Here is a 27876-nt window from a genome sequence, read left to right as displayed (position 1 = left end):
GTGGTGAGTGGGGGTGGGGGTGGGTGGAATCAAACCAAAACGGATTTATCTGGTCTCTGGAAATGGAATATGGCACCTCTTTTATCAGCAACAACACCTGCACACAATACTGTCAGGGAGCAAAAGTGCATCCCGTGAATAGACCGTCTGACTTAAGGCACTAGTGAAACTCCTTTACACCTTCCTTCTTACAGCAATAATTTTAATTGTTTCAATTAATTCCATCTAATCTCCTTGATAAATGTTTTGAAATTTAAACCCAGCCTGAGGTCCATAAGTTATAATGAAAAATAAGAGAGGAAAAAGAAGGCAAAAATAACAAGCTACACAGAATTAATAAGCTAAAAGAATTAATCGTAGCACAGGATTTTGGAGGCATCCAACACCCCTCCTGCTCTGCACTGCTGATTTCAAGGATTTCCAGCACTAGGAGGAACATTCTTTTTTTCAGTGCTCTACTTATGCACTGGCATCATCATAATTATTAATTATTTACTGTTGTTGTTATTATTATTATTATTATATTTGTACTACTATTATTACGGAGCACACCATCACGCCTTTACATGGTCATAAGCTGCTAGGGAGTGGGGAAGGAAGGATGAGCAGCTAGTCACTGGGGCAGCATTTGCCATTAGTTCAGGACATTTTAGCCCTCCCAGAAGGGTAAGTGCCAGAGCAAGGGAATTTGTCACCATGTGGAGATGCCAGGAAGAAACTGAGAGGCTGAGATTTTCTACAAGGGGACTGAGGACAGAAGGGTGCTCAGTTGCCATGAGTACCGTGCACACAGATGATGGACATGGGGAAGAAAAATGCACCAGACCTGTTCTGTCCTGTGAGTTTCATTAGAACTCTTGGAGCAGTGTTACTGACAGAAAGGGTCCCTTGAGCTGGCTGGAGGAGGCTGATAATGAATTTGCACGCAGTAAATTAGCCTGTGGATATTTTTACATCAGTCTGCTCGCCTCGGCTCCGATGGAAATGCATCGGGGGCCAAGGACTTCCTCCTCATTTGCTCCCACAATCTCCTGCCGAAGGCTGGCATCTGCTTTACTGTGCTGCTCTGCCTTCCCATTGACTGCTCTCTGCAGTCATCAGGCTGGCTATGGAGCAGCTGTCACCCCCAAATCACTCTCCCGTGGGTCCGTGCCAGGGGAGTTGTAGCAACTTGCCTCCATCTAACGCTCCACAGAGGGAATAGCTGTGACATACAACTAGCTGTCGGCTGGGATGTGCTTATTAAGTGAAATTAATGCTGGAAGACAGAAACAGAATTCCCCTCCAGTGCTGCAGGGCAGGTGTTTAATTCAGCATTTTATCCCCTTTTCTCTTCTTTTTTTTGCCTGAAATGTTTTTCCATCTCCAAGTAGCTTAATGCTATACAGACTGTCTATTCCCCTTCCAATAGGTTCTTCCTCCATTTAAAGCCATCTTTTTGCTTGCCCCCTTGACAGTAGTTCACTATGATTTTATCTTTTCTATTAGGCAGCGACTGCAAAACCTCAGAGAGTTCATTAGGAGCTTGGTAATCCCCCCAGATTTATTAGTCTAAATTGCTCATTCCCATCTCTCATCCCCATTTAAATATTACTAATTTCCTTAAACATCTCTTCCATCTGCCCAGGTTTTGCCCGATGTCACCTTTAACAGTACCTGCCAAAAATGCAGTTTTGCTGAGGGCTGCTTTTTTGGAAGAAGTGGTAAAATAACCTGGGTAAACAGATTAATACCCTGTGAGAGGGAATGGCAACAAAACTCATTTCTTTCTCTCCTGCCATAACTACATTACACTAGATGAATGCGTTTCAAAGACAAATAATCACCTTCTGAGTTCAAGCAAAAGTTTAATCACACCCATGCTTGAAACTACTCTGGTGACAGTGGTGGGGACTCTGGTTTTTAATAGTTATTTCTGTTGTCAAGCACCATCTAAAACACAGAGTCCACTATGCTGGTGATGTGCAAATAGAAATCCCTTACCATGTGCACAGTCCCTGCCCATGGGGTGCACAGCACCTGCCAGAACTGGCAAGGGCAGTGGAAGAAGAGAGTTGTTGCAACCAGAAGGCAACATGAAAGCTACTTGCTGGGACTGGGAAGTGGCTGGAGTGGGTTAGCATCATGGGCAGGATCTGATGGGGATGGCCACTGTCCATTACCAGCTCCACCAGCGGCATCAGCACAGCTACACTCCAACTCGGGGTCTGGCTCTGGGGATCAGAAGCCACAAAGCAGCAGCCACTGCCTAAAACAAGTGACCTCCCAAGGGCACAGCTCTTCCTCCAGTCTCTGTCACCCCCGGGTTCATCCCTTCCTATTGCTTTCCTGCCCAGTTCCATTTGCATGGGGATAAACAGGAGCAGTGAAACTTGTTCTTGCAGGACTGATATTGAGCAACATTAGGACCTATGGATTGAGCGCTAAGCAGGAATCAGAATCCTATTAGTTCAGGTAGGAAGCTTATGGCTTTGTCTATTTTTTGCCTTTTTCTCCTTTTCTGACATCTCCTTTACCTATCTCTTTTTTTCTTCTGTGTCCCAATTGCTCTCTTTGGCTTTCAACATCCCCCATTTCACTCCTTCCCCCCTCCTCCTCTCCACTCCAGCTCTCCTGCCTACATGTTTGGCTCCATCCATTCCCGTCTGTCTCCCACCCAAACACAAAGCGTGATTCAGCTCCCGGCTTTCCTGGCACACGCACACCCTAGCATAAATATTAATAGAAATTAGAGAAGATGAGTATCATTTGGGGTTGGAAGGCACCTCCACTTAATCATCCGGCCCATCCTGCTGCACTCCAGTTTCCATCACCACCACACCAGCATTAATAGGTAGGTATCTCCTCTCCCCAGCGGCAGCATTCCCTCACACCACTTGGCAGCTTGTTCCAGAGCCTTGTAGCTGCTACAGCAAGAGAAGTTTCTCTCATGTTTATTTTGGGTTTCCCCCTGCTGCTGCCTAAGCCCATTACTCCTTGTTTAGCACAGTACTCAGGGATTTAACCACACAATCCCCCCATTAATGTTATTAGTAGCTATAAAGCCAAATCGCCAGGGGCCATGCTGAATATATACCCTGCTCTGCCTCTCGATGTTTATGGTATCATCCTTCCTTTGTCTTCCACAGCTGCTCTCAGAGGCAAAACAGAAAAACACAGGGCTGTGGTGCCCTCCACAAGCACACTCCAAGCAATCTACCCTGTGGGTAAAGGGCTCAGGGACTGACACCTCCAGCATAACCCTCCTGAGCCCCTCTGATGGGTGAGGAATCACCCATCTGCTGGGGCATCCCAAGAACCCACACATCTCATTGCATCATCTCCATGTCTACAAATCCTGCCTTTCGCAGCTACATGGAATCAATCAGTGCTGCCGGGCACACATCAGCTTTCACCTCCTAAAGGCCAGCGCAAGACTTCCCCTGACTGATGATTAGGTTTGGAACAGGACACCTCTCTTTGCTTCCATCCCCCTTTCTGCTGCAAAACTCCTTCTCTGCAAGCACACAGCTCTTCCCAACACTCCTGTGGGCCAGGGAGATCAGCTCCCATTAACATGGCTCTACACGCACACGGGAGAAAAGCTGAGAGAAATGTCTTACCAGATTAGTGAAGATATACGTGTAATAGGCAGACGCCATTCCCAGTTCAGCTGCCTGTGAAGGAGAGGAAAGGAGATTAGACCAGAGTCTGACAATCTTCAATCTCCACTCTGGCAAGGCAGAGTCTGGGCCACTATTGCTTCTTCATCCTTATCGCTCTGCGCAAGCACTGCTGTCTTCCTGCAGAAGGGAAAAGGTGGGACACAGCAGCATGATTTGACCTGTGAAATTAAAGTCTGGGGAACCAATTTCTCAGCAGGACTGAGCCTGCCCCTGAGGTCTCTTCTTTGCAACACCATTGACAAAGCACCTGCACAGGGCCTGCCTGGCAGACAGAAACCACCCAATGTTGCATGAGCCACAGCTCTGGTCCCCTGTGACCATCCCTGTTCTCTCTGCAACATCACACATGGGGATTTCTGCATGTGGCCCCACTGCAGCCAAGGCCAACCTGGAAAGAAGATGCCCATTGGAAACAAAAGCTTTTGCATCCCAACAGCAGTGTAGACCCAGCAAGGTGAGGTGGGATCCTGCAGCCTCAACCTGAGGCCTCCAGAGCCCTTGGAATGAGGAGTTTCTTGGGCATACTGTGTGTTTGGAAGTTGCTGCTTTTCTGCTGTTCAACTAGTAACATCTTTTTGAACATAATGAGAGAAACCAGCAGTTGGGATAGCTCAGGGCTTGTCTCCTTTCGCCACAAACACCGTGATGCTGAGAGCAAGGCAGAAAAAGCTCTTCTGGAGTTACAGAAAAAGGACAGTCATCCCACTGCTGGTTTTCCCACATGTATCAGTCAGATTTGGGCTCCAGTCCTGTAAATTAATGAGCATGAATGTAATCTAGTAACTCAAGCTGTTGTCTAGAATTTAGACATTGTTGTGATGGCCACAGAAATAGGAAAAAAGAAGGGTAAAAGCATATGGAGATGCAGATTGAAGGGGACAGATTTTTCCATGTGGTGATCTGTTCTAGAGATCACAGACCAGATCACTGAGGTCTTTTTCCAAACTTCAGAACTCCCAGTAAACAAGGAGTTGATGTGGGAACAGAAGCTCAGGAAAGTGGAGATTAATCTGCAGATCCTCCTGAAAGCCTGTGTTTCACTGCCAAGCACAGCTGGTCTCAAATCATGCTTCTGGACCTTGGCGAAGAGGTTTTCCCACCACCCCAGATCGCACAGAGAAGCTGGAGGCAGGGAGGGAAGGACTAAGGGCAGCTTGATTTTAGTCCATTTCCATATCCCCCAGAAGCTGGAGGATGGTTACAACAGAAATTGAGTGAAGGAAAGGTACAAAGAGGTGGCTTAGATTGCATCCCTCCCTATTCCTCCTTATTCATGTGCAAAACTAAGGCCACCACCATTGCAGTGGGAGCTGACATGGACAGTAGGAAACTTTGGATGCCTGGCTGTGTCCAGCTTTTCTGGTTACACATTGTCACCCTGTCCTTTGCATGGCTGGCAAAATGGACACAGCAAAGTTATTTAACCACAAGAGCATCACAACTTCAGAGGAGGCTGCAGCCTTGCCTCGCGGCCAGCTTTCCAAAGAGCTGCCTCATTTTTAAGCCCTCCACGATAGACCCTGGCACCCACTTCCCTCCCTTTTCCCTTCCTGGGGACAGTGATAATGTCAGCTCTCCCTCTGACCCCCTTTGAAATCAGTGCATTTGATTTCAAGGGCAGAAAATCAAAGCGAGCAACACAGTGCTTCCTGCAAGCATCGCTCCCATCCATTTAACATGCCCGCTGGCAGGTGGGCAGCCAGGAGACGCTGGTAATCGAGGAAGCAACCATGTGTCTCCAGACCATATGTGGAGGGTAAGAGATGAGAAATTGCTATTTCTCTCCTTGTGCGAGGCTGGGACTGTTCTCCTGAGACACATCTGACACAAGGCACTTGCAGAGCAACAGCACATTTTTCTTGCTGTTGGTGACCTGTGGGCAGAGGCCAATGATGTACCTATGTGCTCACCACAACCTCACTCCTTACTCTGCTTGCACCTCTATAAAGAAAACACTTTTCAGCCTCCCAGGGTGCAGGAAGTTGCCAGATCAGAAGCTCATTATTTATTACCTCCCATTCCTGCAATCCTCTAGCCGGGAAGACTGCGTTAGGTTTTACTGAACTGCTGAGAAATCATGGCAATCTCTGACATCTTTATCAGTTGTGGCAGAAGGATGCTCGAGCCAGGAAGGGAGACGGTGGGTGCACGAAGAGCGCTGCTGTGTGCTGGTGGGAAGTCACTATAGCAACAGAGGAGGGGGACAGCCCTCAGCAGCCAGGCAGCATAAAGGACCAGGATGGAAGAAAGAACTAAAGAACCACAACACTTTCCCCCTACATATGAGGGACCCAAAAAAAACCCCAAACCTGCCTATTTAGAAGTCCAAGCAGGGGAATAAAGATCTTAGGGAGGGTAGGTAGGGAATAATTAAAACAGCTCTAATGGTTTCTGCTGGCTGTCATCAGGAATAAATATGGTACAGCCAATGCCTTTGAATGACTGAGTCCCTGGTATCACAGCCAGGACACCTTGTGTAAAGCATGCCCCAACAGGGAGGGTCCCACTGCCTGGATCCTGCCTCCATTCAGGAAAGTCCATCTTGTTCCTTCCAGGACGTGGGAAACTCTACACAACTTCGTAGTTCCATCTGGAGCCACTGTTCAATTTTGAAGTAGTCTATCAAAACAAATGCTAAAAACTGCAGCAAGAGACCATTTAAAAATAAACATGATTAAAATGAAATCTCAGTTAATAAGACAATAAAAAAGGAATCAAAAACTTATAAATGTACTTGGAGAAAAAAAAAGCAAAAACGATGGCAGTGATTGACTGATTTCAGAGTGCCTATAGCAGTCCTCCACGGCTGTTTGATGGCATCAGGAGCCGCAAAGCACACACCACTTCTAGAAAGCAAACACATCAGCCCAGAGCAATTGAACCATTGCTTCTACAGATACAGTCCTGGAAAGAGAGCGCAAATTGTTTTCCTCAAAAACTCAACCAGTGGCAATTCCCCATTTCCAGTGCTGCTGCAGGAATTTTTGCACTCCATTATCATACAACACCTGCACATGTATGCTTACATTCTGCATGCAGTGGAAGCAGTAGCATTTACAACTCCGATGCTTAAGAGACACTTACCTTCTGCAGAATAGTATGAGACATGGAAGCATTGGCATGTACAATGATAGTTGCTGTTTTGTCATCTCGGATCTCTTTTAGGAGAGGGGTAGGATCCCGGCTGTCATCCAGCATCCGGACTGAGAGGGTGTCCTTGGAAATGAGGAACTGCCGAAGCAACTTCTCTAGGTTTAAAAGGCCTTCAAATGAAAGAGAAGGGGGCAAAAAGCAGATATCTTTAGTTTTCTGCTTGGTTCACAAAGCACTTCTCCATGGCCCGTAGTCATCCATAGGAAGCAGTCCTGCAGTTCTGTGCAAAGGAAAGGATTTGGGGCTGCAGCACAGGCTCACTGCTTGAGCCCATGTCTATTCCCAGGGAATGGGAAATCATGGAATTATCCCAGACAAAAAGTGGTCCCCAAAGCCTCTTGGGAAGAGATAAGATTGCTGACATGAATTTGGTCAGGACCCCAGAGTCCACACAATCTCTCCACTATTTTCCTGCATGCAGGATTGCTCTGGTTGTCGCTGATTGCTGGAGGATGATTCCTCCTCCTAAGCCTTTACATTACTAGCTCCCAAATGAAGTGCCCTGCAAGGCACGACTTGATACAGCTTGGAGATCTTAGAGTGCTCTGATGTGAGCTGCTGTCTTCCAAGGGCATGCATCCCTGGGGATGAAGAGCTCTGCCGAGAGTCAGACAAAGCAGAAATCATTGCAAAAATGCAACATTAGGTCTACATACAAATATGTGACAAAAACTGGGAGTATGGTCTTAGCACAATGCAGAATTACCCGTGGGCTGAGGATTCCTAGAGCAACACAGAAGCCAATAATAAAACAAACCAGCACATTTGGTGCTTTGTAGAGAAATTGGAGATTAAAGTAGGACACTGTTCGCAGTCCAGTGGCTCTATCACTGGGCAAGGACAAAGCCCTCCTCCTCCTTTCTGCCTTGCCATCTGCATTTCTGCCTCCCCCATGTCCACACTGAGCCCTTTGAGTGCAGGACCAGGCTCTCCGTTCAAATGGGAGCTGAAGGAAATAAGTAACTAGTGAGCACCCGTGTGGATGAGTCCCAGGTTCCCTGGACTTGTGCCCTATTGCCTTCAACACTTCTCATTGAAGTTTCTTCCTGCAGCTAGGTCATTGCAAGGGCTCCTTCCAACACAGCTTCCTTGTTGTCTACTAAGACATCAAAGCTCTTGCTGCAGCTTTTGTTAGTCAAGAAAGAGTATTTGATAGTCTGTCTCCTCTATCCAGCTGCTGAATTTCACCAGGAAATAACCTCCTGTCAAGTTTGATTGACCAGAATGTCCACCAGATGTAATCATCAGCAAGACACAGGCAGCTTTTGTGGCCACACATCCCATCCCTGCAGCAAGATGGTCCAAAAAGAAAGGGGAAAGCTGCACTGAAGAAAACTGAAAAGAACTATCAGCAGAATCATGTCCCAGAGGCAAATCCAACTCTCAAGTCAGACCTGTACTCTTAACCTAACCATACTTTGACTGCATGAAACCGCTCATCCACCAGAAGGTGAAGGGAAAGCTGCACTACTCTGCACACCCAGATTTATGCCACAACATGACTTTCAAGGGGACATAAATCCATGGAAAGGCATGGGCATCTGGAGGGAAATCTTCAGCCATTCCCCATGGAAATGCACCTTTTCTATTTAATTTCCTGCAGAAATAAAATCAGATCCTGTTCCTGAACACTGCAGGTTGTATATCTCGGCTCTAAGTTAAATCTTGCAAACTGGAGAGCATCCCTCTGCCAACAGTTATGAGTTTGTGATTCATGACAGACCCTCAGCTTCCTCTTCATTTTTCTCTTTGCTTTCTTTATCTGCACCTCTATTGCTGCCTTCTCCTCAGCCCACAGCTCACTGGGGCACAAGCCCAGGTATAAAAGCCACCCTGGCCTCTGTGGTGAGGAAGTGAGGAAGGCAGAGCCCAGCTGCACATTTCTAAAGCACATCAGACACAGAGAGGATGAAGTAGGGCCAGGATAAAAAGGAAGCATTTGGTCTCCTCTGGTTCAAGGAAATGATCATTTCCAGCAAATTAGATCCCACCTTGTAGCCACTTCAGAGCAGTTCACAAACTAGCTAATTTATTTCACACTGCAGAGAAACTGAGTCACATAATCCTATTCTATTCACCATTCATTACAGTTAGGCTGGCCCAAGTTCAATTGACTTCAAGGGTCATTTTCTGCTTCTGCCAGAAGAAATTACAATCGGCCCCCAGGGAAAGGATGTGACTCCTTACAGTGATAGTATGAGCGTGACGGGATAGGACCCAGGAGTCCCATCACATAGCCTTGTACTTAAACCAGAAAAGCTATGACTTTCCCTCCTGGGATCTAAATAACAACATCCCTCAAACCAGCATTTCCTTGCTGATGAGCAGACAGCTCATATGCTCCCCTATTTGCCTCCTGGGAACCTTCCAAAAGCTCAAAGTGCCTTAAGTTACTTGTTTAAGGACTGTGATAAGGAGCACTACCTGTCCTGAGGGAAAATGGGGGATTGTGCTCCTACATGAAGCTAGGTTATAAGTTTTCTTCACTCCATTATAGTAAGAGCATGTTCTGCTTTAAGCCTAGGTCAGACGAGATCCTTACTGGGCACAAAGAGCAAGATGTACGAAAGACACCCATCCCACTGCTTCACTGGGTCTGGGAAGGACTCAGGTTGCACAGCACACCCTAAGTATTGAGTTATCCAGAAATACCAGAGTAAAATAAATGGAACTGATCCAATTAAAAGAATGTTATTTCACTGTGAGCTATTTGGTTCCCAAGGCTTTGCTCCAGTTAAATGAAGAGTCATGTTAGCACCAGGCTGTGTTCCATGGGAGGCACCTGCATGTTTTGGCACATATGTGAGGATTAGGGCAGGGGAGCACGGTGGTGTGCTGATGTGTATGTGTGCTCTGTGCCCGGCAGCAGCACAAGGACAGAGCTGTGAGCACGCAGGTGGGAAAACCTCATTATCTTCTCTTCCTTTCTATTTTTCTTCCATTTTGCTTAAATTAAGCTTAGACAACGAAAAATTCCAGCACCAGAAGCAATGTAGGAGACCATTTACATGATTTTAATGGCATTGTTTTGGGTCAGGTTCTGCACTAGGATAAATCTGAACATGCTTACTGAAGGCAATTTACCTACTTACACCAGCTGAGGATGAGGTCTCCTCAGGGTACATAAAGCAAAAAGGCAAAGACACTCTTAGTCTGTCTGCCCCTGTGCAGGACTCTGCCACAACACTGCGTTACTCCCACAGCTGGTGCTGTGAAGTTTGCCCAGGGCTAGCTGGAAAGGATCCTGACCCCACAGTCAGAGACTGCTAAACTCTTGCCAGTATCCCAGAGCTCTCCCTGGAACCACATGCCTTTCCAAAGCCCTTCTTCTAGGCTTGTTTGTATGGTAAACTCCAGCGCTGACAAATATGGCTACAGGATAATAAAAGCACAATTAGTGTGGGTACTACACAGCAGCTACCTACCTACACACTGACCTTAAAAAGCACACGACACACTATCATCACTGTGATGCAGACCTTGCTCCTGCCACCTTAGGAAAGTTATGCCAAGACGAATATGGTCCTGCTGAGGTGAATGCCTCAGCATCCAGATGCACAATTACCAGCAGATGTATGGCTGCAGAGCCTGAGAGGCTATGCAGTGTATTGACTATTAATCAAATCCTGCTTTAAGGCCACAAATGGCACGTGGGTTTGGGAAAGGCATATTTCAAAAAGCTTTACATGCCTAAAATAATCTCCAGAAACAAGCCTAAGCCTTTTTTTTTTTTTCCTATATAAACCCACCTGTGCAAGCAAAACACCCTTCAGATTGTCAAACAGAAGGCAGGCAAGTCTCTCCCCATCCCCTTTCCTCCTCTCACAAACACCTCCACGGGGCAACAGAGTGGGAAACCTGCCCCGCAGGGCACTGCTGTTTCAGGCTGCTCTGACTGAGTGCTGACCTGCTGCAAACAGAAGAGACCTTGCCACCACAACCAGGCGAGACAAACACCCTGGGATGCTCACACACGCTGCCTGTAGGACCTTCTCCAGCAGGCACCAGACATGCAGAAGGAGATAGAACAGAAGGCACTGGGAGCAGAGGGGCAGCCGAACCCAGCCTGGCAATGACTTACATTCAGCTTTGGCACAGATGAGGCAGGCAGTGGTGCAGTTAAAGAAATTCAGGATTCCTGCCACAGCCACGCTGATATCGGTGTTGCTGGGATGGAGGTTGAGGGTGGTGAACCGCTGGAGCTGCAGCTTCAGGAACTCCTCTGGTGCCACTTTGAAGTGAGGAACCTAAATGGGGAGGAGGGGGAAGAAAACATAATTACAGAGAAAAAAGAAATAAAAACAAGTAAATCTACCCAAAAAGGACCTTTGGTGTGAAATGCACAGCAGGCAGAAATTGAAATATCCCAATAAAACTGCAGAAGCATCACCAGAGTGAAGAGAGGAGGGTGGGATTTGTGCAATAGCAGAGGAAAATAATTATCACAGCAACAAGAAGCCACGGGAAGGAGTGGATCAGGAAAAGTCTTGCTGAGCCACTCAGAGAAAGGCAATGGGGGCTGTGATTACAGCACAGGAAACCATACTGGATGAGTTCAACCTAATTAGCTTGGGTACTAATTGTAGCAGGGCCCCCACTTCATTTTGGGCTTGTTGCCTGGGTAAATTCAGAGGCAGCTTTGCAGGCAGGGAGTTACACAGCCCCATGCTGGAAACCCCTAGACCTTTGCTGTGTGCTAGATGGATGAAGCGCTGCAAATCCACCTCTGCCTGCAGTACTGATGTGTCATCAGGTAATTAGGAGAGATGAAGGGAAGAACAAGATGACCCTGCACTGGCAAGGCTCAGGAGGGAGAGGAACAGATGCAGCAGCCAGAAGCTTTGGACTGTTTTGATCAGCAGAGAGGTAGCTGGTGGCCATACAGCAGGCAAGCTCCAATGGGACTTAACCACGAGTCCTAATAGTGTTGTGTTTGTCATTAATACAGCAGAGCAGGAGCTGGGAGCGGGATACCCAGGGAATTTGGGGAAGGGGGAGAAGGGAACAGCCTGAGGGCTCCCTCCAAGGCAGCTCTGCTGTACACCTCACAGCTTTATATAGAAGGTGAGCAGACAGACCAAGCTCAGACACTGCGGGTTCAGCCAAATAAGGAAAAGGAGTATTGTTTTCCTTTTGCTGAGTGAATTCTTTGGAAGAAATAGAAGACAGAGAAAGGGAAACATCTGCTTCAGCTTCATTACAGGAGTGTCAAGTCCTCTTTTCCTCCATTATTAGTCCTCCCAGAAGCTATTGTCCTGTGCCTCCCATCTCTCTCCTCATGGGAAAGGTTATTAGTACTTCGTGATGGCTGCTTTATTGACAGCATAAGCTGTTTGGTCAGCAGTAGGAAGTTAAAGAGTAATAAGCTGCTATCTGCCTTAATTTCAGTCTGCAGCTCTCATCCCAGGTTGTTAACAGGGAGAGAAGAAAACTGTAAGCAAAAGGCAAATTCCTTTAACCAGAGCAGACAGTGCAGTTCCAGTACAAGCACGCTGATCGTTCTGGGAGCCAGATGGAGCCTGAGACTTTCAGCAACAACCACTACCAGGGAAGAGAGGTGACAACTTCTGCAAGCACCCATGGCCATGTTTCAGACCTCACCTTTAGTCCCTGAGCCCTCCTCTCCTTTCCAAGAGCTCTGCCCCAGTGCAACACCCCTTTCTGGACAGGAGGGAAAGACATCTTGGGGCCAAAGGCACTAGAGAGCTAACACAGGAGACACAATTCATCCCCAGCTATACCACAGGCTCCTGGTGAACATCAGGCCAGTCACTCCACCATTTGGTGCCTCGGTGGTAAAATGGGGATGCTTGCCTTTACCTGATGGATGGCTGTAAGTATAATGGCTCTGGCTGGGTTGCTATATCCCATTTAACACAGCAGCACCAACTGATGCTACTGTGATATATAAATCACAGGGAGTTACTGCAGGTTTTACATCACTAGGAGGGCAGCTGAGATCAAGCTCGAGAATCAAATACCTTAGAAGTGCACTAGCACTCACTTTTCATTGCTGGAAAGAAAAAAAATAAATGAAGAGACTTAGATCAGAGACTCAGATTGAATATGGATTTCAGGGGGAAAAACACTTGCAATCTGTTACTGCAGAGCTGCCTTTACCTGGGATGGCTCACATGCCTGGGACGTTTAGCTGGAAAAAGCACTACAAAATGCTCTCAAGAGACCCACCCTGCTGCAGCCAAAAGTACTAAGTCTGAAAGATCTCTTCAGCACTTCTGCTTCTCAGGGAACAAAGAACAGCAGTCATTTGTGAATGCAAATTATTTACATTGCTCAGTTCCAGGCACTCCCTCCTGGGCTCCAGAGGGAGGCCACTAAAAGGCTGAGAGATGTTATCTGGCTTTAAAGGGATGAACCATGTGAAGAGAACTCAATTTCTTTTCCCGTGAGCAGAGCCAGATGAGTGTAGGATGGTTCATGGCTTATAAAATATTAAATCAGGCACATACTCTGGACACAGATAAAAAGGGTTTGCATTGACAGAATAGCAGCAAACTGGAAGGGGTGCAGCTTTCCAAGTATGTTCACAAAGTCAGGTTGCATCCAGGAACTTGGGCCAGGATTTGCATCTGCCAGGGCAAGCTTTGGTTTTTGCACCCCGTGTAGTTTGCATGGTGTGCCATGTGAGGGAAGCTGAAGTAAATAGTGATAAGGATGAAAACAAGGACAAGGGAAGCAGAAAAGAGAGAGGAAATGCAAAAGGAAGATGCTGCAAGAACATATGACTTAGGAGAAGGGGCAACGAACCAAGCTGTCAGCTTGCATCATTAGGAGCCATGGCAGATCATGGGAAGGATGATATAATAGATAAAACAATTACAGCAAGTCATCTTTGCCAAGGATGACCTGGAATACCATAGGGATGTACCTCACTGCCCCTGCCTAGTGGAGTCGATGTCCCTGCTCTGCATTGTAGCTGGGACATGGGTACAGAATGCTCTGGGATGTTGAGGACGTGGACATTAGCCGGAGAAGGGTGGAAAGGAGAGGTGTGCATATACAGAAATGACAGAACAAGCAAGAGGCAGACCCAGGCAAGTGAGAAGGCAGTGTCAGGCAGAGCTGGAAGCTGCAGTGAGCTGTGCAGCTCTGGCTGGGACTTGGCATAGACACCAGAGTCTCAAATGAAACCCTTCAAGGCTGCAGAAAGTCCTTCTGCATGGGATCTGTACAGATGGCATTGCTGCTCAGTATAGTGGTAAATTAAAAACCTTGTCCATACTTACTAAATCACCAGCAAAATGCTGTGCTCTCAGGGAATCTGAGCACCAGGCAGCAGGCAGTGGGAAGCAACGCTGCGATCAGAGCCCACCAATAGCATCTTCAGTTTAAAGGACAACATGAAAAACACGGGGCTGGGATCTCTGTAGTGTCCCTTACCCACGTGTGTGACTCTACCTCTCACCCCAGGCTGCTGTGAAACACTGGGAGGAGGGAGCCAGGGCTCCTGCATTACCTCCACTGGGCTCGAGGGTCAAGTCAGTCATTATGGCACAGACTTACTCCAACACGCAACTTTTCCACTTACCTCTTTCTCCCCACAGATATTGCTGATAATAGAACTTGAGGCTGGGCTTGAGGAAGGTCCAAGGACGCCTACCACTCCTTTGGGGAGAATCTGGCACACTGTGGGCACCAGAGAGAGGAAACATGCATTAGATTTCATCCTCAATTTCCATGCTTACCTGCTGCACCTTACTAAGGATACAGTACCATCTCCTTCACAAAACGTACTCCCTGCCATTTACCTCCCCCTGAAATTCCACTATTCCCTCTGAAGCACTGCCACTCTGCCTGTGACACCCTCTACTCCATCTTTTCCCAGCCTTCCTAAATCTCACCTGAACTGTCCCCAAAGCCCCAGTCTCTCTTCTTTGAGTCAGAACTGGGGTTTGTTCTCCTAACATCCCTTTTTGGCCCCATCTGCTATTCTCAAAGAGAAAACAGTAACTAAAGTTTATGGAAGATGTTAAGCACAGCAGTCGCCTGGCTTCAAAGCATCATCTAGCAGCAAACAAACTTGTATGAATTCCTTCCCTCACCCTCTGCAGAGCTCAGTAGTAATAATAAGGATCACATTACTGTTTTTCATTTGTGTTTTTTTCCCGGCAGTATTTAATCTCCTGTCTCCATGCCACCAAGGTTAGCAGAACAATAAAAAGACTCTGACAAAATGAAGAAGTTAAATCTCTCCCCACAAGCTTCCCGGGTTAAACAGCAACCTTTTGTCCTTTTAATTCACAGCACAAATTTAGCCAAATGGCACTCCAAGGAGTAGCCCAGCTGGTGTCACCTCCCTGCTGCCATCGCAATCAACCACAACACTCAGAAACATTCCTGCAGCAGCTTGCTCAGGCAAAGCCTCACGAACAGAAGGCGAGAGCCCCTCCGCCTGAATCCCCAGACTCCAAAAGGCTCGTCTGAACATGTGCTGGCCACAGCTTATTCTGAGATACCAGACCTGCCTGAGCATCACCATGCACTCAGCTCCTTCCTCCCCAGACAGATAAAGCCACATTTGTTCAACCAGCATCAAATGAAGAAATGGGATACCACCAGGGCGAAAAGAGGCACCACAACTACATATCAGTTCTGGCAAAAGCAAGCTCACAGCATTTTCCTATGTAAAAACTAAACCACAAAACTGAGGTTTTAAAGATAGTGCCTCTTCAGTATCAAATGGCCAGTCTGTTTCAGAGTGCCATCCTCGCTGCAGTTCCCTGCCTTACATGCCAGACAAGCTTTTGTGATGGCTGTGGAAAGTTATCTAGATTCAGTGGCTGGAAAAAGGAGCTAGAACGATTCAAACCAGGATGTATTTTTTGTAGTGAAGGGAATTCATCATCAGAACCGCTGCACTACAGATCAGAGCAGGTCCTCTATCAACTTCAAGTCTTTAAATCAATACAGTGTATGAAATGAGAGCTATACTATGCTTGGGGCTGTGGGGCTGAGTGTTGTGTTCAGCATGTGAACATCTACAGTCCATCTTCTGCAGAAGATCAGCTAATGAAGGTGGTCATCTCTGGTTTTAGACTACACAAGTCTCCGTAGCCTTGTGACTGGAATATGATGCCAAAAGCTGAAGACTTTGTCACTTTGGGGAAGTGGTTTTAGTTCTCTACAAGCTTCTTGAAGGCTAAACTCCACACACTGCTAGGTCCCTGTGCATACTGATTGCTCCGACTTCTTACAGAAAGTGCCAGTGATATGCAAACGTCTTCTCTTGAGTTTTCCTTCCTCCCATGCCCCTCCACCACCTCAGCCTGCTACAGAACGAGAGATATATTTCTGCGGCATCTTCAAAGGATCCAGTACTTGCTTTTCCTCTCTGCTTAAAAATTTACAAGCACTTACACCTCTTCAGAAGATCTTTTTAAATAAGAGCACCAGCAATTTGAAAACCCTGCGTGCTATCTCAGTGGCACTCATCAGGCTCTCTCAGCTGCAAGTAGACCCTTTGGGTGCTCTGCAATTCAGCATCTAGGAGGAAAGAAGCTGTTCCAAGTCCTCTTATCCACAGGTCATTAGGGTGAAAGTCCTGAGGGGAATTTTGTTGTGCATGCAGGAAAAAGTTTGGTGAGTGCTTTTCCTCTCATCTCTGGTATTGAGAACAAAAAGTGAGTTAAGTAGTCATAGCAACACAATTGTAACAACTGTCAGAAGAAAAAGACTCGGCTTATCACTCCACGGCTGAAACATCCAGCAAAATTAAGGGAAATGAATGGAAACAAAGTGAACGTGCCCTAGGCAAAGGTTTTGACCATGTTTGGAAAGCTTCTTTTGTAATTGAAGCACATTTCCTATTTTAGGACACTACCTGATGCTGTTAATTTCCACAGGGAGAAAAGGCTCAACCTAGCTGCCATCAGACGCACTGTGGATTCAGACAAGCCTGGAAGATAACCATGCATAACCATAAGATACTGATGTAGCCTCTACCACTCAGGTCTCTTCATGCTTCAACACGTGTACATATACTGCACAGGATGCACCTTCACTTGCTGCACACCCAGATACCTCTGCCCAAGACTGTGTGCCATTTTTATGGTTTTTAGAATTCAGCACTTCAAGAAATACTGGACATTGAAGTGACATCATATTAAAACCCTCTAATGGCAAATGGAAATACATGCTTACTTTTGAACATGAAAAGGCACCACAAATGAGTAGCTATCACATTATACATGCATGTACATCCAGTTTGTCATGGTCAGATAGTGCCTTTCACCTCATGGGGTGCCAGAGCACTTGGCAAGCATTTCCATGAACTCTGCCTGGTCAAATCGTGGCTGAAAGCACTCAGGTGAGAGCATCCACCCACAGTGCAGAACACAGCATCTCTTTCACTGCATACAGACACCTGATACAAGGGTTTCGAACAGCATGCAAAGAAGATTCCTGCCTCTAATTGAAAATAAATTACCAGGGAAGGTATGCAATTACCTCAACATTTCCATGATTGCCAAACATATCAGAGGATCTTGAATGACAGGACTGGTCAGGACAGGATTCTCATACAGAAAACATGAACTGCATAAACAGACAGTGTTATATGGAGTGCATCCTGCACCATGGCTCCAAGACTGCTCCCTGCAGCACATTCTATGCTTCTTAACAGGAACCCACAACCAGAGCAGGCTTAAACATGAAATCCAACAGGATCACAAAGATGGTGGGACATTTAATAGTGCATTTGAAGCAATGTCAGTGTAAGGATGTATCGGACACTTTGAAGTATTAGTGTGAATAAATAAAAGTTTAAAATCCTCTAGTTGCCTGCTCACTCTGATTGCTGACCTGCCCTGAGATGTCTGGATTAACATCAAAAAGATGCTTAAAAGACTGATGAAATGATAGGGGACAGGGTGACAAGTAGAAAATCTGTCCTTCCCTGGACATCAAAAGGAATAAGGTGTTTCAGATAGAGACATGATTAAACAAGTCATTTTGGATCTCCATAAAAGGAGTTGAAACATCAAACACAAAGAGAGAACAGGCTTCACTTGTAACAGCAAAAAATCCCTCTATCCATAACCTTTCACTGCAAAATCATTTCAAAACACAGGACTTTACAGATGTTGCATACAGGAACAGTCAGTGTTTGTCTCCATTCATATATAAAGCAGAAAAAGCAAACCATGCTTGGGTGTGATCCAGACTGACTCGTATTTTACCTGCTGTCCAAATTGTGATTTTATGGGACCCTAACAGGAAGATGCCTGAGTAAGGAGGAAAAAAGATACATAATACCTCAACAAGAAAATAACAACTAACTCTCAAGAATTCTTTCTCTTGAAGCACTAGTTGTACATGAGTGTCATTGACGGGGGGGAATTGCAGCATTCCTATATCAATCAGCTAAGCATGCTAGCTGTGATATTTAAGGGTGATTCACAGTGTGTGAAATTTGAGATCAGTATTACACATGTATAACAGCTTTGCAGTCATAGGTTAAAACATCTAAACTGCTTTTATTAATATTATGTGTGATAACAAATATCAGTGCTGCATTAAAACTGAGAAGTCAGACATTTGAAAGCCATGAAAGCCTTGAAATATAAGTATCCTATTCTCCTCTGCTACCACTATAAATCAAGAATAACTTCAATGACATTACCAGAAAAGCCATGCAGAATCCGGGTTTTTCCTTTTGTACAAAATGCTTTAAGATACTTTTCTCTCTGAAGAAAAGGCAAATAACATACTGCAAAATTGCGTGAATATTTACTTGACCAAAATCAAACCAGTTTGCTCCAATTTCTACCTTTTACATTCTACCGGTTCAAGTAAAGAAAACAAAGAAAATCACCCTGAGGTAAAAATTTAAAATAGGAGATTGCCTCTTCCTCACTTATCCCATTTCCACATTCTCCCCAAAGACAACGTTTGCTGAAATCAGCAATTTCTTGCATAATACTTCATTCTCAACGAATTAATATTCCTCTGCTTGAAAAATGGAAACCAAGGCGGTCCCCATCGCTTCTGCATGGTCTGGCCAGTAAGACTAGATTCACCCGAAACGAGGGCAAAGCAGGATGTGCACAATCCTGAACAGATGTGAAAGACCAAGGAGTTGTTAAAAGGGATAAGAGCTCCAAAAGGTGGAGAAGTGCTGTTTTGAACAGTCCCCGTGATGCTGCATGTGATGATCTTAATCTAGACTGCCTCATGGGTGACAGGCTCTAAAAATAGACCTACAGGTACTTGCTGAAATGCACTTTTATTAACTGAACACTTCTATAAATAATGCAAACACTAATTCAGGAAATGAAGGAGCAATCTGCTGATCTCACAGGCCTATCGAGCCCGTTCTGACACATACCCAGAGACCTGCTCCTGAGCAGCACTGGGTACGCGCTCCACGGGGCCTCTCAGGCACAGGGATGCTCAGTCCTGTATAGAACAGTAAAGCTGTGTGAAAAAACCAGTCTGCTCTGGAGCACAATACACTGCCACACCTTTGGGGGATACCCTGAAGATAACAGAGGCTTGGAACAAGGAACCATTAGGAAATGAATCTAAAAATCCCTAGTATTTAAAATGATTTCTCCAGCTTTTTCAAGCTAACCTGTAATAAAAAATTATAGTCCTCCATTGAACTCTAAAGGTCGTCTTAAAAATGGTTCTAAAGGGACGATGTCCTGTTCCAAACGATTTTCCCTCTTACAGGAAGAAACTATTATAGATCTTTTTGGTTTCTTTCACTTGGTCTCGTGAGAGGTCTGCAGACACTGACCACAAATTTCTCTTTTTATTCATCATCATGGAGCTGGCATGTTGGCCATGGAGAGGAACAACTATAGGAGAGACTCGTTTGCATTAGGAAAGCAACATGGGAATTACGCTGCTCTTTCAAAACCAGCTCTTTTTAATCCACATGATTTTAAACATCACTTGAAAACTTCCCCTTGTATAAACAAATCCACTGCCAATCTAGAGCATTGAAAGAGCTCTCGTGTTTGCTGACACACAGCGTTCTGTGGGGTTTTAAAAAGAACTTAATTGCACTAAACTTGCTCAGAGTCTCTTATTTGCACGCTATAAAGTACTTCACAAAGGAGCATCGCCTCATGTACCATTACCTCTGTTTATTGACATACACATTAAAGAAAATAATTTGTCCCAAGCCACTGAGCTGAACAGTGGCAAAGCTTACTCGAGACCCAGATCCTGCGTCCACGCCAGGGCTCACCTCACAATACCATGCTAAAACAGGTCTCAGCACTCATCCTCCGAGCCTAATCTCCTGTTAATGTGCCACTGTAATCCACAGTGGATGCACCCAGGAAGGGCCAGCCCTTCCAAACACGTGGCTGGTGCTGAACTCAGCATAAAGGCTGCTAATGGTCCTATGCAGCTCCCAAGGGGATGCTGCCCCAGTATCCAGAACGTACCAAAGCCCTGCACCAAACATGACTGTGCTCAGGCAGCCATGGCAGGTCTGGGTCTTTGCAAAGATTAATGTGTTGAGCAATCAACACATGATGATCCTTCAAGTCCTTACAGAGGAGCAGAGAGGTGCTTTTTCCCTATGTATCTCCCTTGACTATGACACAATTACCCTCTGCAGCAAGCGCAGTGTGCCGGGCACCTCCTGTGAGCCAGCAGAAAGCAGACTGGGGAAGGACCAGCTCCATGGAAGGGTACTTACTGGTTTCCGCTGTCTCATACTCGCTGTCTCGCAGCAGCTCAAAGATGTCCACCTCCACTTTGGCTTTCCCCGCCCGCTCGGGCGCACGGTTGATGCGGTTCTTGGCCAGCGTGATGGAGAGCCTCTCCCCTCTGCTGCACTCCATGGGGTCATCCAGGATGGCAGCTGGGGGAGCAAAGGCGACGGCAGAGATCAGGCTTGGCGGGGACCCGGCTCAGCTCCGCACACCTCCCAGACCCACCATTCCCTTCCCAGCACCCCTTTGGGATCTCCAGTGCCACGCAAGCAGCCGTCGCGTCAGCACTTGTGCTATTGTTAGCGCATCCTCCCTCCCTCGTGCGGCCTTTCCCGCCGCTTCGCCCACCTCTCAGGTCTTGCCAGACTTGTGGGTGTTGAAATCTCTGCAGCAGTAGCTGTGTTACCTGCCGGTGCACTGCAGCACCACACATCCACCTACACTGCTGGGGACCTGGCCCAGCACCCACTGCAGCACAGCCATCTGCCCGCACGCGATGCTCTAAAGGGACATCCACCCATGCAGCCCCAAGCAGCCCAGATCCAGGCGCTGCCTCAAATCCCAACAAAGGGAAATCGTCCCCAGATAGCCTCGGTTTGTTCGTTTAAGAGCATGTTGGTACAGTGCTAATAGCTGGAATATTTCAGGAAGCATGTGGGCAGCAGTGGGTGGGAAGGGACAAATATTTGTCAAACAGAAAGCATTTGACTCTTGAACTCAGCTCCTGGGCCTGCCCACTCAAATCTGTGTCAGGCACAGGGAGATAGTGTGGGGTATTATTTTTATTTCCTTGACGGAAGGCAAAATGAGATTGGAATCGAGCATTCAAGTGTTTCATTATGAGCTGGCACAACTTCTGCACCCCTGTGGGTTTATCCCTGCTAATAGGAGGTCTCCTCCCAGAATGCAGCTATTCACTTGTACCTGGGGAAAAGCAGCACTGGTTTTTGTTGTGTGTATTGGAAAGGAACCAGTGCTTATCTTCCCTTCCCAAAAATCACTCCAAAGAGAGCGATGCCATTCGGAACTGTTCAGGTGTAGATGGAGTCACAGCTCTGCACCAAATCATGCCCCACACAACGTTAGGAAAGCAGAGATTAGTGGGGCTCTGCTGTTTTGTGTGTCATGGAAATTGGGAACTAACTACAGCAGCTAGGTGCTTTGCTGAAGCTTTGAAATGTGCCATTGTGCTGTGGCAGGTTCAGTTTTGGGGTTTCTTTTCGGTAGGGAAAACCAGAGTGAAACACACAAATCAGCTGGAAACTGAAGTAAAGCACATCAGCTATAAACAGGAGGCATCCTGTCTCCCTTGAGCAAGGGCAGGGAGCAGAGTTCAAGGATACATGTATTTTGAAGAAAGAGCCAACTGGGACCACTGTAGGATAAGCACATCAATGTTGTGCTGTAGGTGGGACTGAGAACATGTTCCTCAGGGGTCTGGTTTGTGCCTTAAAGGTCCTTACCTCTCCTCAGGTGCATGGGCATTGATCACCCCTGTTGCCAATCAATGTAAGGAGCCCAACGCAGCCCAGCCCAATGAAGAAACCTGTCCCAGGTTCAGGGTCCCATTACTTTGGCTTTCCTGCCCCTGAGACTTGCTTTGAACCAACCTCAAAACCTCAAAGCATAGCCCAGTGTCAAGAACCAACTTGCATCACATTTCAGGGCTCTTTTCTCAGCTTTTCTATGCTCGTCCCAGTGGGATCCCTTCTCTCATGACAAAGCTGCAGAGCACCTCTGCTTCCTCATCCTGCCCTGACTCCAGCTGTGGAAGGTAACTAGATACCAAATCCACTGGTGAAGCAGATGTGGTCCAAGCTAGTCTGAGTTACTCGTATCGCAATGGTATCCACTCAAGAACTCCTTTTCTTCCTACTTTTTCCCACTTTTATGGGAGCTAAACCAAAGTACTGATAAAGAAACATGCAGCAATGCTTCTTGTACGATATGCACAAATGTCTTGGTGAACATTCCCAGTCCTTCAGGCGACACCCATCTCCTCTGCTCCACTAACACACAAGCACCATCATTATCTGCAAAGCTAAGGCAGTTAATCTCATTATGCAAGAGAAAAGGTTGTGCTCTCCTCTAAGGCCAGGGGCACGGATCACAGGTTTTCTAAGCATCGATATGGCTCTTAATGACAAAGAAGCTGGGAGACTAAAGTGCCCCAGCAGGCAGCTTGCCCAGCTCCCCAGCAGCTGCAGAGAAGTAAGTCCTCATACACAGAACTAACTGCCTGATGTCTGTAAACTTTGCACTACAACCCTGTTTCCAGGAAAGGGTAAAGCAATGTACTGGATCTGATGAACATCACAAAATGCTGCTTACATTCCAGGTGCTGACATAGCGAAATTAAAGATCAGTGGTGGGGGAGTGTATGTCAGCATTCTTTGATTCATTATTTTCTCATTTAAAGCTTCAAAATCACTACAGTGGAAAATATTTTCCAGTATATTCTTCAAGTGTCTGTTTTCAAATAAATTGACTTCCACTAATGTATAGTTAAATACATTCTAAATATAAGAGTTCAAACTGAAGCATTTCAAATAGTTTCCTCAGGCCACCAAGGCAAAAATGTTTGCACAAAGGTTTTTTGTCTCCATTCAGGGTGGGATTTTCCACTCTTCTTGTTGTAAATCTTGAAAATCTCCCTACAAACAATCCAAGCAAACCCCAACAAATCCTCTTCCATGCTCTGATTGAATATGAACTTTGCCTCCCACCTTGGTAGCAAATACATGAGGAAGGGGGAAGTGCTCACAACAAGTGGTAGGTTTTGGAAAAGAAAGGAACGCAGCCAGACAGCCTGAATCCCAGGATGGAGGTGGTAGTGGCACTCCTAGATTCCAGGCACTAATCAAACCACATTACTGCTTCCTATCTCCCTGCAGGCCTTCTGATAGAAAACCAGCAAAATTTGTTCACTTGCATTTTGGGAGACTAGTTAGTTTTACCAACCATTCAAAGAGCCTCCAGAACAGACTAGGCAAGGAGGTTGAACTAATCTTTATTTATTAAAGCTAGCAGATGAAAAAGGTCATTTAATGTTTAAAAAAGGTTGGTTTTAAAACTACATGTCTCGGGACACAGTGCCAAAGCTCATCTAATAGTGGCATCATTAAGTATGAACGAAAATCTTTATAGAAATTCCCTTTCATCTATTCCTGTCTATTAAATATGGGAAGATGCATCAAGTAAATCTTTAATCCTGAAGGCTTACAGCAAAGTCTTTGAACTTTGTTGGCCTCAAAAATCACTTCTATCTTCCCCATCATAATAAATGTCTCCAATCTTGACTGCCTTCTCTATGAATTATGAGAAAAGTATTTCAGAGGGAGTCAGGAACACCTGAGTCTATGATGCCTGATTCAGGGCTGCTTAGGATTTCCCAAGGACTGAGAGTCAAACAGCTTCAAGTGAAGTCAGGAAGGACTGGCAGAGGCTGAGCTTTTCTCAGGAAGAACTGGCTGGAAACATCTTTTCCAGCCATAGATCAACATCTGGTATGTAGTAATAATTCTTCTTTTATTCCATATGCCCAGGTTTTCCTTACACTTAACACAAACCGCACAAAGCAGAAGAGTTTATCACTCTAGATATGCACTGAAAATAGGTGAGTTACACTTCCTCAACTTTCAAGCAACAAGTGACTTGAACTGAAAATTTCCATCAAACACATATTTCAAATGCAGCCCTCAAAGTTAATGATTTAACAGTAAGAACCAGAAAAAGGCTATTACTGGCAGCCAAAGAAATGCAAGATGACACAACAGTGCCCTCTGAGAAAAACAGATTTCAGTAACTTTCTTATGTGTCATCCTCCACTCAAGCTGAGCACAGCCACAGCATGAAAGACAGATGCTCAAACTCTCCTGCCTTTTTGCCTCTTACCCGGGAGAAACTTCTCCAGGAGGAGGGACATTGATTTGTCACCCCAAGCAATCCAGTCCTATTCCTTTGCACCAAAACCAGCAAACAGGGGGATAGGCAGTGCTGTCAGCTTGTGTGTTTTCAGTGCTGGAGACAGCTGTCTTCCCAGAGCTGGGATGAGGCACAGCAACTTATCCTAATAAGTGCACCAGCCCCTTGCAGACCGCACTGAAATGTAACCCTTTCCACCCTCAGCTGGGTTTCAACCAGCGCTAAAAAAGAAGAAAGCCTCTGCTCTCCCATTCTCCTGAGCCATGTGGCTCCCCAGAGTGCTACCCGCCACCAGCCAGATTCACAACATATGCACTCTGACAAGCCTAATACGACTGCAAGCTTTACTACATGGCACTACTTAACGCCAAATCCAACCAAGATCTAATGGAGTAGCATTTTTCTAACAATAACAGGGAACAGATGTCACTGGGAGGTTTATACACGGCTACAACAGCGTTCTGCTGACCTTTTCCTGTTAACTTTAAGTATTGCTACGTTTTCTCAGCTGCTTAGCATACCATTGAGATGTAAAGCCATACTCAGAAACACAAGTGCCATCTCAAGTCATCTCTTGAAGATGTAGATTTAGCAAAACACTGGTTTAGCAAACATGGTATTTCACCATTCATGATCTGTTCCTCCAAGTTAAAAAGACATAGAGCTATATACAATATTCCTCAGGTGTCTCTTCTGACAGATTATGATCACACTTACAACCTCTTGTGATTTATTCTGTAAACACAGTCCTCATATCATCTATGTTCCTGCTATGAATGGATTTTCAAATTAAGACCTGTAACCTCAGTTCAACCAGGTTTAGACACTTAGAAGATCCAACACTTATCACTGGAGCTTATCAGTCCCTCAGTCTCAAAACCAGGAACCCTTTTGATCCAAGGTATAACAGAAGACATACTGTTCTTCAAGCACCAATGTCCAGCTTGGGAACACCAGCCGCAAGAGATGCCCTGAGATGCGGGGGAATCACCCCAGACCTCCACATCTCCCCTTCTTGCTGCTCCCCAACGACCCACACTCTCTCTTATCACCAGAGGCCCACCTGGAGCTGATCCTGACTTCATGAACCCCAAACCAGCTCTGAAATCACAAGGTTTCAGATCATTTGAGGGTCAGTTGATTAAAAATGGTTGTGGGATTGCCTTACTTTGCACATTTCCCCTCTGCTGAGCAGGATATCAACCCTTCAGGCTGTCAATACAGGAAAGGATAAGAAATTTGGAGACTTCCTCATTACAGGGCTGTCAAGTATAACTCCAGTGGAGAAACAGGTGGGATTGTGTTTCCATTCTAATCTCTGAAGTGCTGCTTAAAAATAAAATACAAAGTCATCAATATGCTATTGCTCTGAGAGGAAAGAGGATCTCATCAAGGAAAAAGAAAATCTCAAAACATAAAATCTCCTTCACAAAGACACTTGATAATGGTTGCCTGATCACTGTAGCAGAGGGCTATTTATTGCTTTTGGCCAGCGTTCGAAATCTGCATTTAAATGGAGCTTCCCTTTCATTTGTGCTAACCAGAGAGAGTGAACTCAGGAGAAAGAGGGAGAGAGAGAGAGAGAGAGAGAGAAGGGAAAACATGATAAAAACAGCTGAGGGTTTTAGTTTCTATTGCTGAAACACAACTTCTCTTTTCTCTTCTTTAATAATCACTTTGTGTACATAAAAATCAGAATAACATTCTCTGAGTTTCCAGGAAGATGGAGAACACCATCTCACTTCTCTGCTGTCCTCCCTGAGCCTGTTAATTGTGCTGGACCTGTCACAGTGCTGGGATGCAAAGCCTCAGATGGGGCAGCTCATCCTTGTGCCCCAGCAAACATTGTCCAGGAAGGTAAAAGCACTTCCAGACTCCTCTTCCCCCACCTACATGAAACAGAGATGGCTGTTTGTATCCCAAAAGGGGTGGAAGAGTGGACACACTTCAGCAGCCATTCTGAAAGCAGGCATCTGCAGGACAGTTCTCATCTTGCCTCTCACTCCTCTGCTTCACATGCAGGAGGAAAACCAAGTAATGAGACAAGGTCCTGCTCTTCTGATAAGATCACCTACTTTTCTGAATACAAATCTCACCACCAGGCAGCCAACAAACACCCTTAGCATGAAGACAGAAGCAGAAGAGCACAAAAGATAATAAAGGGGTCTGAAATTGAAATATCCTGTCCAGAGCTGGTTAATGCCACCTGAAGGCATCCTCTTGTACAAAAGCAGGGCAGCAAACTGAGATGCTTTAAAGCCAACAGAGAAACTCCTACAGGTGTCCACAGCCACAGACTTCAGGCAGTCTCCAGCTATGGATAAAGTCCTAATCTGTGAATTCAAATACTGTGTTTGCAACCAGATAAATCCTACTTAATCCTCTGAAAAGCCTATCAAAACTGAAGAGAAAAAAGCAGGGAGAAGGAGGAATGACTGATTTAACCTTCCTGAGGTGTATAGTCAGGGCTGCAGCAGGGAATAAATGACTATGGCTCTGAAAGAAGGAGATGTGCCTGCAGCAGGTCAGGCTGGAAGATAGAACAAGAAGGGCTCTCCATCTCGTTAGGGCAGGGCTTTGCGGACAGAAAGGGAAGGAGGTGAAGGTCTAATGATAAAATGGAAGAACAGGTGGGACACCTTTCATGAACCCCAGACACCACCATCCAGATAGGGATGTTACTATCAAAGGCACATGGAAGCAAATGGGGACCATGAGGGAAGAGCCTCTTGGAGGTGTCAGAAATCTTCCAGCAAGAAAACAGGCAATTCCAGCCACCAAGATCCTCTTTCTGCATGTGTGTACATGGTGTGGAGGGATGTTGTCTTGTTTCCCTGCTTTGCTCACAGCAGAAGGTATTCATAACAGATGGTCTCTGCATCTCTGAAAAGCTTATTTGTCAAGCTGGACTGCAGTTTGCCACAAAATTCAAGCTACTGGATAGATAGTTACCCACATTCACACAAGGTCAGTCTAAGTTCCTAAATCTTATTTTCTTAAGAAACCAGCCTAAAAACCCTGGTTGAATTCAGGAACATCATTTTCCTGTCTATCTTTTGTTTCAATAATGTCAAGATGAGTTTTGAAAGTAAGTTTTCATGGTCTCAGGTGACTGGCAGCAGCTGCATTTTTGAGGAGGAGAGCACTGGGAAGCCCAAGGGGGGCCAATAAATTTGGCAGGACCAGGAAAGAAGCAAGAACTTAATTAAGTCAGTGGAGAGTATGAATACAAGAAAAATAACCACACAAACCCCAAGTGCCACTTCCAGGCAAACAGAAAGAATGAGGAAGGAAGAAACAATGTGTAAAATCCTAAGTTGAAGAAAAACCAAAAAGGCAAAAAACAAATGGGGGAAGCCTGATAGGATTTATAGTCATAATCATAGATTTGAGAGATGGCAATGCATAATGCAGCTGGGGGACTCTGCATTTGAGAGCAGGCA

At 45.8% G+C, this 27876-nt stretch overlaps 1 protein-coding gene across 1 annotated transcript in view; it reads right to left on the bottom strand.

Moving 5' to 3' along the window:
- LOC104409814 (glutamate receptor ionotropic, kainate 4) overlaps nt 1–27876 on the bottom strand; it is a 120265-nt gene that overhangs the window by 48368 nt on the left and 44021 nt on the right. The window contains exons 2-6 of the mRNA XM_010019802.1: nt 20494–20658; nt 14368–14465; nt 10900–11065; nt 6750–6928; nt 3603–3656 (exon numbers count right to left, since the gene is read on the bottom strand). Of these exons, the coding sequence (XP_010018104.1) occupies nt 3603–3656; nt 6750–6928; nt 10900–11065; nt 14368–14465; nt 20494–20658 (662 nt within the window). The remainder of the gene's footprint in view (nt 1–3602; nt 3657–6749; nt 6929–10899; nt 11066–14367; nt 14466–20493; nt 20659–27876) is intronic.

This window comes from Nestor notabilis, unplaced genomic scaffold (assembly GCF_000696875.1).
Source record: "Nestor notabilis isolate BGI_N333 unplaced genomic scaffold, ASM69687v1 scaffold12380, whole genome shotgun sequence".
In the NCBI taxonomy this organism is placed as follows: Eukaryota; Metazoa; Chordata; class Aves; order Psittaciformes; family Psittacidae; genus Nestor; species Nestor notabilis.
Note: the sequence above shows the minus strand (reverse complement) of the source record. Positions and strands in the feature narration are given on the sequence as shown.